Source organism: Solanum dulcamara, chromosome 9, assembly GCF_947179165.1.
Source record: "Solanum dulcamara chromosome 9, daSolDulc1.2, whole genome shotgun sequence".
Taxonomy (NCBI): domain Eukaryota; kingdom Viridiplantae; phylum Streptophyta; class Magnoliopsida; order Solanales; family Solanaceae; genus Solanum; species Solanum dulcamara.
Genome location: NC_077245.1, coordinates 18,812,135 through 18,828,298, shown reverse-complemented (window position 1 = coordinate 18,828,298; position 16,164 = coordinate 18,812,135). Strand labels below are relative to the sequence as shown.

General features: G+C 37.4%; 1 protein-coding gene across 4 annotated transcripts in view; it reads left to right on the top strand.

Moving 5' to 3' along the window:
* LOC129902084 (phospholipid-transporting ATPase 2) overlaps window positions 1-16,164 on the top strand; it is a 56,735-nt gene that overhangs the window by 33,490 nt on the left and 7,081 nt on the right. For all 4 annotated transcript variants that reach the window (XR_008770045.1, XM_055977117.1, XM_055977119.1 and 1 more), the window contains 7 exons: window positions 1,939-2,093; window positions 2,227-2,307; window positions 2,485-2,605; window positions 6,168-6,274; window positions 7,495-7,626; window positions 12,754-12,907; window positions 15,915-16,032. Coding sequence is in view for 3 of the 4 variants with exons in the window: in XM_055977117.1 (XP_055833092.1) it covers window positions 1,939-2,093; window positions 2,227-2,307; window positions 2,485-2,605; window positions 6,168-6,274; window positions 7,495-7,626; window positions 12,754-12,907; window positions 15,915-16,032 (868 nt within the window). In the remaining variant the exon portion in view is untranslated. The remainder of the gene's footprint in view (window positions 1-1,938; window positions 2,094-2,226; window positions 2,308-2,484; window positions 2,606-6,167; window positions 6,275-7,494; window positions 7,627-12,753; window positions 12,908-15,914; window positions 16,033-16,164) is intronic.

Here is a 16,164-nt window from a genome sequence, read left to right as displayed (position 1 = left end):
GGGATGTTCCTCTTAGCAATACTCAGTTCAATTGGTGCAGGCTAGGACATTGTCCAGTTGCAAACTTGCTCATTCTTGTTCCTTTCTTCAGTAGAATGAGACGTTTCCTTAATAGTTCAAGAGATCACCCCACACATTTTCTCAGATCATTCTCAATGTTCTCCACTTCCTCAAGTTTTACCGGATCAAGTGGAGAACAACTCCTTTTAGATTTGAAGTATGTGGCTTTTTAACCAGGTTTATTCATCTTTCTGAGAAATGGTTGCAGATGGGTAAACATATGGTGGGGTCTACTCTTTTCAGTTTCAACATATGTGCTTTCCCAATATAACCTAGTTTTCTTCTCTATCTTTACTGTTAAATACATCTTTTTGCTTCAAAAGTTCTTCCTCCTTATTTTTTTATTTTTTGGCTGACAAGAAAAATGGAGACAATTAGTGTGTGCAGAAGTAAATAGCTTTAAAGAGGAGAGGGGGCATTTGAGAAGGATAGTAAATGACGGAGAGTCTTTGACAAGTGATTGAGGGGGGATACTGGAGTGTTGCAGGATAGGTGCAAAGCAAGGTAGATGTGTTAGGTGAATAGTTGTAAAAGAAGATCCCACCTTTACACAAATTGCATCAATGTGGAAATGAGGGTATCACCAGAAGTAAAGCTGTCAGTTTGTGGCCTTTCTACTTTTGGAATTTACTTAATTTCTATTTTAATATTTCAAATTGATTCAGGGGAGAAGAAGTGCGCATAGTTTTTAGTTGTGCATAACAATAGATAGCCCTGAAACTATGGACAATACTTTTGTAGGAGTATTCAACAGGATTTTATTCTTTCATTTTAGTCCCTTACAGTGTTATCAAAGGCGAAAAGCGCAAAAAACCTCTAAGGTCCGTTGGGGCTTTAAGCGCAAAGCGCAAATAAAGCGTGGGCTTTAATGAAAAAAGGCGCAAAGGGACAAAAAAAATACAAATATATATATTTAGTCCAAGACTAATAATTATAAACATGAATGACAAATATATGACCAAAGAAATTGAAAAAAAAAACTATGATAAGGTGAAATATTAATTGTTTAGTGTCACTTCTTCAGAAGAGGCTTATTGGCAAGGAAAAGTTTGCCTTAGAACCTTGATGACGACACTGAAGCGCACATAAAGCTAGGCGAAACGCTCAACACGTTTTGAGCCTCGCTTTAGGCCTTAAGCGCGCTTAAAGCGCGCCTTTGACTACACTGGTCCCTTACTTAACAAAGTTCTGTTTATGCTTTGACAATTGCTTGAACATCTAAGATATGACAAAATGGTGACATTTTTCTTTTTGACAAGGTAATTAACAGTCTATATAAATCATCAAACACAAAATGTTGGAAGCCAAAATGGAGTGTTTACATCAATGGATCCAAACCCAAAAAATATAAACTAGAGACAAACCACCTAAGCCCTATATCATCTCATAAGGACCCTAGGATGTCTAAAGCAGAAATTGGAACATCTATATACTCTGATTTGCACCAATAACAGAACATAAAAATACAGTTCATCTTAATTCTTTGTAAGTAACTACTAGTATCTTCAAAACACCTAGAATTCCTCTCCTTCCAAATTGTCCACCAAATCGCTGCAGGGACAATATTGTCTGGAATGCCCTTTATTGCTACCACTCCATCTGGTTGGTTAGGAGAGTTAAAAACTAGTTTACTTTGCATATTTTCAGTCTCAAGATTGAGGACAAAGGTGCATTGTTTTTGTAAATTCTTTGCTAATGTCTTGCTGCATTGTTCTGAGTATGTATGCTAAATCAATCGAATTTTGTTATGTAATTGCTAGTTTATATTTACTCTTACTCAAAAATATGCAAGTTGTATAATTACTATGTCGCCCTGCTGCTCAACTGTGAATGCTTCTTATATATTGATGAAAACTGAAAAGCATATATATATATCAGGACAGCAAACGCGGATCTTTTCTGAAGCTGTGGAACAATATGCTCAGCTTGGTCTGCGGACGTTATGTTTGGCATGGCGTGATTTGGAAGAAGAAGAATATAATGAATGGTCATTATTGTTTAAAGAGGCTAATAGTTCATTGGTCGATAGAGAGGTGAGAAATCATCTCTATGTTTTATGCCTGCTACATAGATCACCTGTGTTGTGTATCCATTGTGCTCTGGCTATCTGTTGGGTGTTACTGAAATTTTCAGTTGACTGACTGATCTTATCCTTGTATGCCGCAGTGGAGAGTAGCTGAAGTCTGCCAAAGAATAGAGCATGGATTTGAGATTATTGGAGTTGCAGCAATTGAAGATCGATTACAGGTGAGACCGTCTTCTCTAAAAAAATTTAAAAAATTCTTGGTAAGGCTTGCTTTCCATCCTGACACAATTCTTGCATTTTCGCAAAGATGCTCCTTTAGAATTATAATTCATTGTCTTTTGGTCAATGGATTTATAATCTTACTTTTCACTTGTATATATACGCACATATTTGTTCAGGATGCTGTACCTGAAACAATTGAGACACTCAGGAAGGCAGGAATAAACTTTTGGATGCTGACTGGCGACAAACAGAATACGGCAATACAGATTGCACGTTCATGTAATTTTGTTTCTCCTGGTATGCCCTGTTGACTTTTTCTCCTTCTGTTTCTTTTTTTCTTTCTAATTTGTGCTTTCTTGTGCAATGTCTCCAACTCTTTTACTTTGATAGCTCAATGCCTGACTGAGTTTCTAGAAAAAATAAGAGACAGTACTAAAGTTATGCTGAACAAAAGTGGCAGTATGACTTATGAGTCCCTCTTCAGTTGAAGAACTTTAGCTGTTTCCCATGCTTGTGATTCACGAATTCCTCCAATCAACTGTTCGTACTTTAAGCTTTCTGCCAGATGCATTATCATGAAGGATTAGTTTGAGTCCAGGTAAAAGTTTCTGCAGTGGGCTAGGAATCATGGAAAATTATGGGCTCATTTGGATTTTTTAACTAAATGAGCACAAATAGTCTTGTGATGGATATGAAATGGAGGGCTAAATGATCAAAGAAAGGAGGTGGGCTTTGGGTTCAATTCAGGGTGTTGGAGTCCCACATCCGTGGGATAAGAGGTCCTTGGTCTCCTTGTATGGTCTTGGACAACTTTCCCCTCATGAGCTAGCTTTTGGGGTTGAGTTAGGCCCAAGGTCCATTTCTTTAACTTGGTATCATAGTCATGCCCATCTCAATTCATTGTTTACCCGATGTTGAGCTCGTCGTCTTGTATTGTCCACGCTCCATATCTGGTCCTAAGCGTGCCGGGGGTGTTGGAGTCCCACATCGGTGGGATAAGGGGTCCTTGGTCTGCTTATATTGTCCTTGACAGTCCTTCCCTCATGAGCTAGCTTTTGGGGTTGAGTTAGACCCAAAGTCCATTTCTTTTAGGGGATACTTACTCATATGTACAATCCAAACAAACAGTTTACAACTTGCATAGCCCTATCATCATTTACACTTGGAATAGCCAACATATATTTACATTAAATTCTAATAAGCCAAACACCTTTCAATGTTATTTTTTTACCTAGTGTGGGTTACCTCTCCAGTGTGGTTTGTGAGCTATTGCATAGGATCAGGGATTTTACCCTATGCGCACCCAAAGGGTAGCGGCTGCAGGTTTCCGTTGTCATAAAAAAAAAAGAGTTGCAGAGGCTCCGAAAGGACTCCTATTGGACACAGGGGAGGTGTGAAAAAAGTTACATTTGGTAAACTGAAAAGTGGTTACATCCTGGATAAGATTAGGAGGGGTTTAAGGTAAACTATTTGAGGCTCTTCAACAAAGCACTTTCAAGGAAATGGATTGTGGGCAATATTTCTCAAAGGAGAAAAGGATGGTAGGGGGGGTGGATGCGGGCAATGAGGAACACGCTATTTAAAGAACAATTATTGTGGACAAGTATGGGATCAAAGAGAGTTGATGGAGGACAAAGATCATTGCAATGGGTGTGGTTTATGGTGGAACATGGTGACAGGATGGATAGATTTCTATAAAGTGGAAAGTGGTCACATCCTGGATGAGATTTGAGGTTTAAGGAGAGTATTTGAGGTTCTTCAACAAAGTGCTTTTAAGGAATTGGAATGTGGGCAATATTTCTCAAAACAAAGAAGGGGAGATGGATGTGGGCAACGAGGAATAGGCTATTTGAAGAACAATTATTGTGGACAAGTATAGGATCCAAGAGAGTCGACGGAGGACCAAAAACATCACAGTGCCTAATTAGAGTGGTTTATGGTGGAACATAATGACAGGATGGAGAGATTTCTATTATCTACTTTATCACAAGTGACAAGTGTAAGGTCTTTCTGGGAAATAGAGAACATGCGGCGTGAAATGTCATAGCAATTGTTGTCCTTCCATTTTTAGCACTTGAAGCAAAAAACTATGGCTATTGCACAAACGTAGAGGACAAATATAGGTTATGTTTGGGTCGTATTAAGAAGAAAGCTCTAGAATTGGCTGATTGACTTATTCTAAAACACAAGGGGGCGGGACTAAAATAGAGCATCTGGAGTGTAAGTTCAGTATTGTAACATATGAAGTGGAGGGGAAAGTTTAACATTGATACACAAGTCATATACAAGAGAGGAAGTTTCAAGCATCTTGAGTCTGTAGTCCAAGGAAACAGAGAGATTGACGATGATGACACACATTGTATTGGAGTAGGGTGGGTGATATGGAGAGGCTCACATTCGGCATATTGTGTGATAAAAAAATGTGTCACCAATGCTTAAAGGTTAGTTCTATAGAGTGGTGGTTAGACTTACATTGTTCAATGGACGAAGTGTTGGCCAGTCAAGAATACTCATGTTTAAAAGATAAACGTAGCGGAGATGAGGATGCTCACATAAATGTGGACATAGTAGGAGAGATATGATTAGGAATAGAGTGGTACATGACAAGGTAGGAGTGGTCTCCGTGGAGAACAAGATGAGGGAACGAGGTAGAGTTGGTTTGGAAATGTAAGAAGGTGGGAGTGGTCTCTGTGCACCTGTAAGAAGGTATGAGAGATTGGCTATAGCAGGTTTTAGGAGAGAGAGATGTAGGCCGAAGAAGAGGTGATTAGCCAGGAAATGACATATCTTCAACTTATTGAGGACATGCCCCTAGATATGGAGGTATGGAGGTCGACAATTAGGGTAGAAGGGTAATAGGTAGCCAAATGTTGTCATACTTTATCTGCGTGAGGCAGAGGGCTAGTCTCCTTTGCTCATCTTCTCCTTATTTAGTAGTTTTAGTTAGTTTCCACGTAGTATCTTTTTTTTTTCTATTTTTATTACAACTTGTTGCTTTTTGCAATGTTCATCTTGGTATTTTGCTGTCGTTATTTTCTTTTCAATTTTGCTTTGATTTACTTCTTTTGAGGCGAGGGTCTATGGGAAACAACATCTCTTCCTTATAAAGGTATGAGTAAGATCTGCATATATCCTACCCTCCCCAAGCCCCACTTGTGGGACTTCACTGGTATGTTGTTGTTGTTTTGCCATGAAAATACTAAATCCAACTTGAAGTTGTATTTCAATTTTGGAGAAAAGGTCAAAAGCTGTTTTCCAACTAACTTTTCGCTTTTGAAGTTATGTTTTAGTACATTTAGGCATGAACATTATTCCAAATACTTGTTGCAAAAAGTATAACCAAACACAATTCCATATATTACAAATAAAGTGAAAATATTGAAATCTATGGTCAAATGCCTACTAAACCAAATATCGACAACAAATAATCCCTGCAACGAATCCTTGCAGAACTTGTCTCTAAACCTAACGAATTTCACCCTAAACTGACAACTGACATAAATATGTCATATACTGGAAAAAAGATCCATTTGAATAGAACAAAAGATGCAATGCTGAGGACAAGATGGCCTTCTAGTTAAAAAAAAATCAAATGCAACAAGATCATCCTGTCAAGTGTTCTTGTTGCGCAACAGATCCATTAATACCGCAAACCTGCATCCTCAGAAATGCTTTTCAGCTGCATAACAAAAGCAATTGACTAAGATTTCCTTCAAAGGGGTAAAAGAAAATGGATATGCTAAAGCCAGACTAATCCTCTGGATTGTATTCTCTCATATGCCACAATTGTGACAAAAGATGTTTTCTTCTTAAAAATTTGTCAGGAGATGTTTTTATTTTCTGATTGACATGTTTGCAGAACCTAAAGGTCAGCTTCTGCTGATTAATGGGAGAACTGAAGATGAAGTAGGTCAAAGTCTGGAGAGAGTGCTTCTTACAATGAGAATAACCAATGCAGAACCCAAGGTATGTTGAATTGAATGCATGTCTATGTTGGCGAGTGTTCTATTTTGTTAACTTGTAAGACAAATCCTTTTCATTTCCATCAGCACCTATCAACTGCTTAGCTATGACAATAAGTGTTTGCTTGGCTGCCACTTTTATAATCTTCTTTGCTAAAAAGATAAATAGAGATGCCTAAATAATTGCATATTCCAATTTCCAGCCATAATTGCATTTTCAGTTGTTATTTTCTTAGATCTGGAAAATATGAGCTTCTTTTCTTGACCATTGTGCTTGCATTTATGGTGCTTGATGTTGACATAGGATATGCACTTGCTTTGGGGTTTCTGTGTGTCTTTTTACTAGTGGATGAATTAATATATGCATCTTTGATGTCTGCTTTTGGGACTACATAATTTGTAAGGGAAGCTTAATGTTATGAACTTATCAGGCTGTGCTCTAAATTTGGATAACTTGAAAAGGATCTTAATTTGTTAGTGATAGCCTTAAAAATAATTGTGTCTGCCTTAATAAAGCAATGTCTTGAGTGGGTTTAAAATAACATGATCATACACGAAGAAGTTCACAAGGATTGTACATCAATTCTCAATTTGAAGAGTAATGGCTACACTTATGGGGAGATGGAAGTCTTCCCTGCTTTCTGTTTTTGTGACAGACATTATTGCTTAATAAGGAGACTCTAAAATCACAGAAGTGCTTCGTCTCTTTGATTATTTTTTTTGATAACCAAAAATGGATTAAGAATTAATGTGGCAAGATGGCCCTGATCCCAAGACATAGCTGAACAAAGGTGCACACTATTGTATCTTCGGAAATATGTGGATGACTTATTTCAGTAGAGGCACATCTTATCCGTGATTCAGGAGAAACACTACAAAAGGCAGCCCGGTACACTAAGCACTCACTATACCTGGGGCCTGGAGAAGGGCCTGACCATATTTGGTCTATTTTATGAAGTCTTATTTCCACGGATTGAACCTGTCACCTGTTCCAGTTCTTAATTTTTTTCCTCTGTTGATAGCATCCTTTCTGTATGCATACTCTAAGGCACTATCTTGTAAATCTCAGAAATGTACTTTCAGAGAGGGAGGAAACAGAAGAACAAGAAAACTTACTTTCCCTCCAAGATCTCTGAAATAACTCTAACGTTGGAATGGGTGGTACTTTTTCTTTTACATTTTCCTCTTTCATGATACATGACTCTTAGTATTTATATCTGGCAGGATGTTGCTTTTGTTGTGGATGGTTGGGCTCTTGAGATTGTACTTAAGCATTATCGGAAGGCATTCACAGAACTTGCTATATTGTCAAGAACAGCTATATGTTGTCGTGTTACTCCATCCCAAAAGGCACAGGTATTATGTGTGCTAGCAAGATAATTTTTCATATTTAATGCATTATTTTAAGGAGAGTACAATACCATTGTGTTACCTATTTTGAGAACAAGAACTTAATCATGTCCCATCACAGCTCTTTTGTGAACCTCTTGCAAATAAAGTTCAAGCAGTAAAAAAATGCTCATAAGATATAGAAAGTTTTACTTGTCGACATTTAATTTGTCGTGTCACTATATTTTGGTAGTTTTCATGTTTGCTTCAGTTTTTTCTATTTCCTTTTCATAGTTGAAATTTCCTTAGCTCCCAATGTGCAAGTTGAAAGTGCAACTTATCTGATTAAAATGTTTTTACTACTTCAATCTGTTCAATAAGCACCTCAAATTTTTGTTGCTTATCTGCAGATGTGTGCTTGTATTTGCTTAGTCCAAATAAAGTGTCTAAATTCTAGTGCGTGAAAGGTTGTTTTAAGAAACATATTTTGATTGATATAGAATGTGTTTGGGAACTTTTCCGCAGCCCTAACCTTAATAAAATATTTATGTATTTATTATTTTATAATAACCAAAAGCAATCTATTATTTTATTGGAGTACATATCTTTGATAAATTTTGTAAAGTTCTGATGAGGAATCTGGAACGTCAACAACTCTTTTGTACTTGGAACATGAGAAATGAAAAGATGAGGTTGGGAGCTTTTTGTAGTCTGTAAAAAAAGAAGAGATTTGAAAATGAATTGCTTGATTATTTCCTCAAACATGTTAGGATAAATAGTTGTTGAAGAGTCCCACATTGGATGAAAAAGGGATGGGTGGTCTCCTTATATGGTCTTGGACAATTCTCCCCTCTTGAGCTAGCTTTTGGGGTTGAGTTAGGCCCAAGATCTATTTCTTAACATGCTATCAGAACAGAACCCATTCCAATTCTTGTTTACCAATGGTGTACGCCCATATTAAATTGCCCACACTCTAGATGTCTAGCCCCAGGGTGTGAGGTGGAATGTTAAAGAGTTCCACATTGGATGAAAAAGGGATGCTTGGTCTCATTATTTGGTCTTGGGCAATCCTCCTGTCTTGAGCTAGATTTTGGGGTTGAGTTAGGCCCAATATCCATTTCTTAACAATAGTGCTTACAAGTAATTGTAAAAAGGAGGGAAAGTAATCTTAGAAAAGGAAATGAAAGTGATTTCTGTTTCTAATTACACAATTATAAGAACTGAACCTTTCTCATATTTATTTATCAAAAAAAGCCCCTTTCTCATATTTACCGGAATGAACTCTTTCCATATTAATTCCCTAATTCTTAGCACTTCCCCTCAAGTTGGAGCGTAGATGTCGTATGCTCCCAACTTGCCACAAATATACTCAATTCTGGAGCCACAAAATGATTTTGTAAGAATATTTGCCAGTTGATCATTTCAGTTTAGACAATCTCTCACAATGCAACTTGATTCAATCTTTTGTCAAATAAAATGACAATCTAATTCAGCCTCTATATGCTTTGTTCTTTCATGAAAATACTGAATTTGAAGCAATATGCATAACAAATTGATTATATCCTCAAGTATATTGGGATTTGAATAGTGTTTACAAGTAATCCTAACAAGAAAAGGAGGGTAATCCTAAAAAGGAAAGGAATGTAATTTCTATTTTTAATTACACAATTATACAAACTTTAAATGTTTTTCATATTCACAAGGAAATAGCTCTTTCCATATCATTAATTTCCTAATTCTTAACGTAGACTACCGTTTTCACACATTCCACATTACATTTGTTAAAAGATGAAGTTATGGATTTATTAATATTTGTATTAGCTTTTTGAATTTTCAATTTAATAAATATGAATATCACATGAGATTTAAATTCAATAAGATTTGGAGCAACGAGGTTGGTATTGAGAGGTTTGAGTGATTTTTTGTTTTGGGGGGGGGGGGGGGGAGCGACTTGTAGCATTTTTGTTGTACTGTTTGAATGAAAATTGATATGTTGAGGTTCTGTTGTGTTCATTCTTTTTCACTAGCAAAGTCCCAACATGTAGAAAGATTACTACATGAAGTTTTGAAAGGGGAGCTAACTTCTTTGGTTTTGGCTCAAGAGACTAGTTGGAGACAAAAATGAAGGGCGTTGTAATTGAGCTATCAGAAAGTTGTTTCACTGGGTAGCAGTTGCAAACAAGAGGAGTTTGATAGAATCTGTGGAGGTTGGGGTGAGACATAAGAGGGGGAGGAGGAAGTAGAGGGAACAATTGTTCAATTCTATGAACGATTGTTCAAGGAGGAAGGAAAGTGGGGGACAAATTGGGGGTGGGGTGGGGTGGGGTGGGGAGGTGGTGGATTTCTATGAGATTGGAGGGGAAAATAGTGAGTGGTTAGAAAAGTCTATTGAGGAGGAGGATGTACATTGGTGGTAGTGTGTTGTGCGGGGGGCAAGGCTGTAGGTACGGATGACTGACTTTCTTTCAGCACTGCATGATCAAGTATGATGTTTTGAGTACTATTGAGGAATTCTAGGAGAGGGTGAATTTGAAAGAAGCTTCTTCATTGTCATTATTCCTGAGAGGAGGGCGCGACTAGTATCTGGGATTACAGACCCATTAATCTAGTGGGAAGCATCTATAAGATTATTTCTAAGGTGCTTTCTAATAAACTCAAGAGAGTTCTGGATGAGACCGTTTCTTCTTCACAAAATGCCTTTGTCAAAGGAAGACAGATTTTGGATGTAGCTTTGTGGCTAATGAAGTGGTTGACTAGAGGAAGAAACATGGTGTCCAGGGTATCTTGTGCAAGTTGGTTTTTGAGAAGGCTTATGACCACCTAAATTGGAAGATCTTGGATTTCATTTTGTTGAAGATGGGCTTTGGGGAGAGATGATGAAAGTGAGTCAGCTCGAGGTGTTTGAGGCAGGGTGATCCTTTATCCCCAATGCTCTTTATATTGGTAATGGAAGCTTTGAGTAGAATGATGGACAAAACATTTTTAGGAGGATATATCAAGGGGTTCAAAGTTGCGGTTGGTGGTGTGGGTACCACAGTGGTTTCTCACCTCTTGTTTGTGAATGATACTTTGGTGTTCTGTGATGCAGATGAAATCCAACTTGACTTCCTTGGGCAAGTCTTGACTTTGTTCTAGGTGGTGCTAGGGCTTAAAATTAACCTTAGAAAATATGAGATCATACCCATTAGTGCAGTGGATAACATTGTCATTCTTGCCCAAGTTCTGCAATCGGGGTAGGGGTTCACCCTACTACCTACCTTGGGTTGCCTCTAGGTGCTTCCAACAAGGATCTTGGTATCTCAAATCCGGTTATTCAGAGGGTAGAGAAGAGGCTAGTAGGTTGGCAGAAAAGATACTTATTCGAAGAAGGCAAGGCAGTGCTCAATAAAAGCACGTTGTTGAGTATCCCTGCTTATTGTATGTTCCTGTTCAAGGCATCTGACACTGAGATAGTTAAATTGGAAAGGTTGCAAAAAAAAATTCTTTGGGATGCGGCGAATAGGACAAAGGCATTTCACTTAGTTCGTTTGGGAGACCCTGACATCTTCTAAACTCTGTGTGTGTGGGGTGGGGGGTCAAGGACTTGAAGGTTTTTTAATAAAGCACTTTTGAGTAAATGGTTGTGGAGATTCCGGGTGGAGGGAGAATCTTTATGGAAAGAGGTGATTGCGGATAGATATTGTGTAATGGAAGGGGAGTGGAGAACAAATATGATCACAATTCGGGTGTGGTGTGTGGAGGAATATAATGAAGGGGTGGGATCTTTTCTTTGATAACATTACTTTTAAGGTTGGGGATGGGAGTAGAGTTAAATTTTGGGGGCAAAAGTTGTGTGGAGGATTGGTGCTCAAGGATGAATTTTCGGTGTTGTATAGTATCTCTTGTTAGAGGGAGTTGACCGGTCAACAAGTTAGGGGAACACAAAGGAATGAGACTTTTGGGATCTGAGGTTTAGGAGGAATTCCTAGGATTGGGAGGTGACCGAGTTTCAAAGATTGCTAGATTTAATCCAAAAGAAAGGCAAGCCAATTGACAAATCTAATGCCTTGAGATGGGATCTTGGGAATAACAATTCGTTCTCAGTTAAGTCCTATGAGAAGCTCCTAGTTAGGACAAAGGTCAGCTTTCTTCATGCCTCGATCTGGATTCCTAAGGTACCGAGGAAAGTATGCTTTTTCGCATGACTAGCTACTAAAGGGGTGATTTTGACAACAGAGAATCTTAGGAAACGAAAGGTGATTTTTTAGAGCTGGTGTTTCCTTTGTAAGGAGACTGGTGAGGATGTGGACCCTATTCTATTACATTGCAAATTACCCTCGAGGTTATGGCAGGATATATTTAGATGGTTTGACGTTTCTTGGGTAATGCCAAGATCCCTGAGAGAGTTGATGTTGAGATGGAAAAATGGAGCTAGGAGAATAAAACACAAGGCTTGGAATGTCACTCCTCTTGCCTTAATGTGGGTCGTTTGGAAAGAGAGGTAGGTATAAGAATGATTTTGAAGGGGTGGAGATGAGCTTTGCTCACTTGAGTAGTCGTCTTCGATCCCCTATTTTCTTCTGGTGCATCCATGTATTTCCTGTTTGTATAGAGGATGGGGTGTCTTTTGGAGAGTACCATATTTTGTAGGTCTCTCCTTTTTGTTATACCACTTGTATACGGCCATGTTGGCCTTGGTATTATTAATGAAACATTTTACTCGAGAAAAAATGATGTTGTAGCAGAATATTTTCCCATTACATGTATACTCTAATGAGATAAAATGGACAACTTTTTGGAGTGAGATCAAAGTGTTGGAAGCAGAACAGTTAGTTGGGAAAGAAAACTTGTTAGTAACTACTACGAATATAGTAGGAGTTGGTGTGTTTTTGTATTTCACGATGGCTTTTTCGAACAGATTGATTTTTCTTGTATAGTCGGGTCAATTTTTCCTAAGTTTGCAGTTCAAACGTTTAAAAAGAAGCTTGAAATCTCCTGAGCAAACATACATTAGTTTGAATCTAGGGAAGTCATTTTTTATAGTCAAAGGTTTTTGTGCTCGTAACTTTGGGATATGGTCTTTGCATAGTAGAATGCTCATCTTGTTGATGCCTATAGTTCGTAAAAGTACAACTTGTGAGTGTATAGATCTCAACCACATTTTATTACTTTCAGCTGGTAGAGCTACTTAAATCGTGTGAATATCGGACACTGGCAATAGGGGATGGCGGAAATGACGTGAGGATGATCCAACAAGCTGATATTGGAGTTGGTATAAGTGGGAGAGAAGGACTGCAGGCAGCAAGAGCAGCTGATTACAGTATTGGAAGTGAGTTCTTGAATACTCTTCGTTTTTTTACATTATGTTTTAGTTACAAACATTGTATTAGCTGCTTCTTAGTTTACCTCACATTTGTCCTCTGTTTCAAAAGAATGTCAAGAATATGGAATAGGTAGCAGAAATAGGTGGTAGTGTAGTTTAGTGCCGTAAAACTTAACAAGGATCAGAGGTGATGACCAATTGATAATTATTTTGTAAGCAGTGTTGGACCCAGGGGTTTGAACAAGTGGGTTAGACACATAGCAAGAGTCTTACCACAACAAGAGAGAGGTGAGAGGCCGTCCGAGCGGTAGAGTCGCAAAATGCCTAGTTTGAGGCTTTTTTTTTTGGGTGGGGGGTGTTGAAAAAGCTAAAAAGCGTTGTTTGATGAGCCTTCTTAGTATAAGATAGTTGGTTAGGCAAAGGCTCAGCAAGCCAATGGTGCTTAGTTCGTCTTTTCGATGATCAACCACACTGGAACTGAGACATGGCCCGGACTCCTAAGGGGGAAAGGTATGCATTCTCTTCCTTTTTATACATATACAAGTGAATAGTAGCTTTTCAAGAAAGATTGTTGGCATGCCTCCCATAAGAAGTAGAATTAAAAAACCTATGAGACCCCCTTGTTCTAATCTTTTTCCTAAAGAGCAATCAATTACTATACTAGTGCATGCAAACTGAAATCTTAGAGAACCTTGATCCTATTGGTCTCCTTATCAATCGGTTTCAAAATCCTTCATTATCGGCATAAGCCTTATCTAATCAACCCCAAAATGACAACAAGTGCTAGTTCAAAACCTCGGCACTGAGCACATGAGTTCTTTTTCAATTATGCAAGGTGTGAAAGTCAATCAAAGTGAAAATGATTTAGATATTTCATGTTGCACCAAAAAGCTAAAGATTGAAAATAATTAAATCATGAATATCTTCTACTTTTTCCTTCAGACCATTCATTCTTCCTTTCCTACCAAATTGTCCATAATATGCTCAAAGAAACAAAGTTCCATAGTACTGGGAGCTGCTTCTTCTTAATCTGTCATCCAGATAGTAAAAGCCTCCTCAAGCTGTTTGTCATGCCCCTTCCACTCCAGAAAGGTTAAAACATGCACCATATTTGTCAAGGTTCAAGGCAATGCAAAAACTGTTGAGGCCTTTAATGTCTTTTCAAACATGTAGAATCTACTGGACGTGGGCTCCTTTGCTGTGGCTTTTCCTGTGTAAGACACACTGCATGCATGACAAGACATAAAAGTTGGCTGCTTTTGTAATAAGTCCTGCCAGTTGCGATATCTATGATAAAGGAGGACTTATTACAAATGCAGCCAACTTTTTCTGTCTTCTAATAAGTGTCTGATTGTGAGAAGAGCTCTTTCATCCCTTAACTTGCCGACTAGCTGATCTAATCTATCTAGCTCCAAGTCATGGAAGTTCATTTTGAATTTAAGGTCCCATTTTGTTGTCTACTCGTACTCAGAGACGGTAGGATCAGTGCATGCAGCAAGACAATGAAGAATAGGGAAAACATCTAACAGACATTTTGCACTTGTTAACAACATATCCAGTGAAATCCCACTAAGTGGGGTCTGGGGAGGGTAGTGTCTACACAGACCTTATCACTATCTCGAATTCTCCTAAAAATAGGATTTTTATTCCAAGTTTGTGATTCAGTTTTTTTAAAATTTAAAATTTGACCCATAAAGTTTATATTTTTCAAAAAAGACCATAATTTTAAATTTTGGAAAAAAAAAACATGCTAGATGTGAAGAGATTGTCCGTACCATTTGGAAAGATTATATTAAAGAATAGTTAGTTACTACTATTGTTAATTTATTGGACCAGTGATTCTTTGTAAAATTATGTGTATTTTGAAAATTTGTAATAGCATGTAATTCCAAACATTTATTTATAAAAAAGACATGAAGGTTTGCAATTTATTATGTGGTGCCTTAGGATATTCCAATACCATTTTTCTGAACTATGGTTTGCTCATTTCGAAAGATCGTATAAGAGTTGAGGAGGTTTGATAGTTTTCACAAATTTTGGGGTTTTCATGTTTATTAGAAAAAGAACTTTTGAGATCCAAATTGCATGTCCAAACAAAATTTTAACTTCAAACCAACCCGATTTAAAATTAATGACTTCAAATCATGGCCAAGTCAGATTTATATGCCTCTCGAAATTATTGTGATTTCTGGTACTATATATATATATATATAGTTGGTCTCCACTTACTTGGGATTGTATAGTTGTTGTTGTGGTGTTGAAAGGTTTAATTTACATCTTTTTTTATGGTTTCTATTTCAATAAAAACATTTAATTGACTGTTAAGAGTATAATTTTGAGCATTATATTTTAATATTCATTTTAAAATTGTAAGAACTCCTTTTATAAATCAAGATATTGGTATGTTTGACTTGTTGGAATTGGTGAAAAATGTCTTAAAATGCAAGTAACATCTGTGGATATCTAGGGGAATTAGTCAGGTAACATTAGTAGATTAATAAATTATCATTCAAGTCAATGTTGGAGATTGATACTTATTCAACATGTTAAAGTAGTTAAGGCGATCAGAAAGATATTTGGAAACACCTATCTCTCTCTTGTCATCCGAGTTTTATATTATCTCGTGAGAAGTATTTGCTGTCATGTGTATTGGTTCCTGCGTGTCTCCCTTTTCCTTATCTCAGCGACCCTTTAAACTCAATGCTGATGTACTGCTCTTTGATGTACATATGTTTACCTGTTTGTTTTTGCATTTACATTTGATTGTATAAGACAATCTCAACTTGTATCGTTAATTTTAGTGGTGCTGTTCTATCTCAGGATTATTCAGTATTCTCCATTTTACTGCAATATTTCCTGTATTTATTAGATTTATAATATATATAAACTCCTGCTAAAATTCATCTGCCTTTTAGTTGGGTAAATACTAAAACAAGAAGGGCATTTGTAGCATTGATATTGTGGCATTCACCAAACTCCGTATCTTTTAATGTGTGCTTCTCCTGGCGTGCAGAATTCAGGTTCTTGAAACGACTGATACTTGTCCATGGCCGTTACTCTTATAATAGGACAGCATTTCTTTCCCAATATTCCTTCTACAAATCCCTGCTAATATGCTTCATCCAGATTTTGTAAGTGCTAGACTGTCTTTTGTTGAGTGCCCTTTTTTTAAGATAAATTGCCTTCACCAAAGGCATATAGCCTTGTTGATTGCCTCTCCACAGCTTTGATTACTCATCTTGTACTAACATTATCATACATAC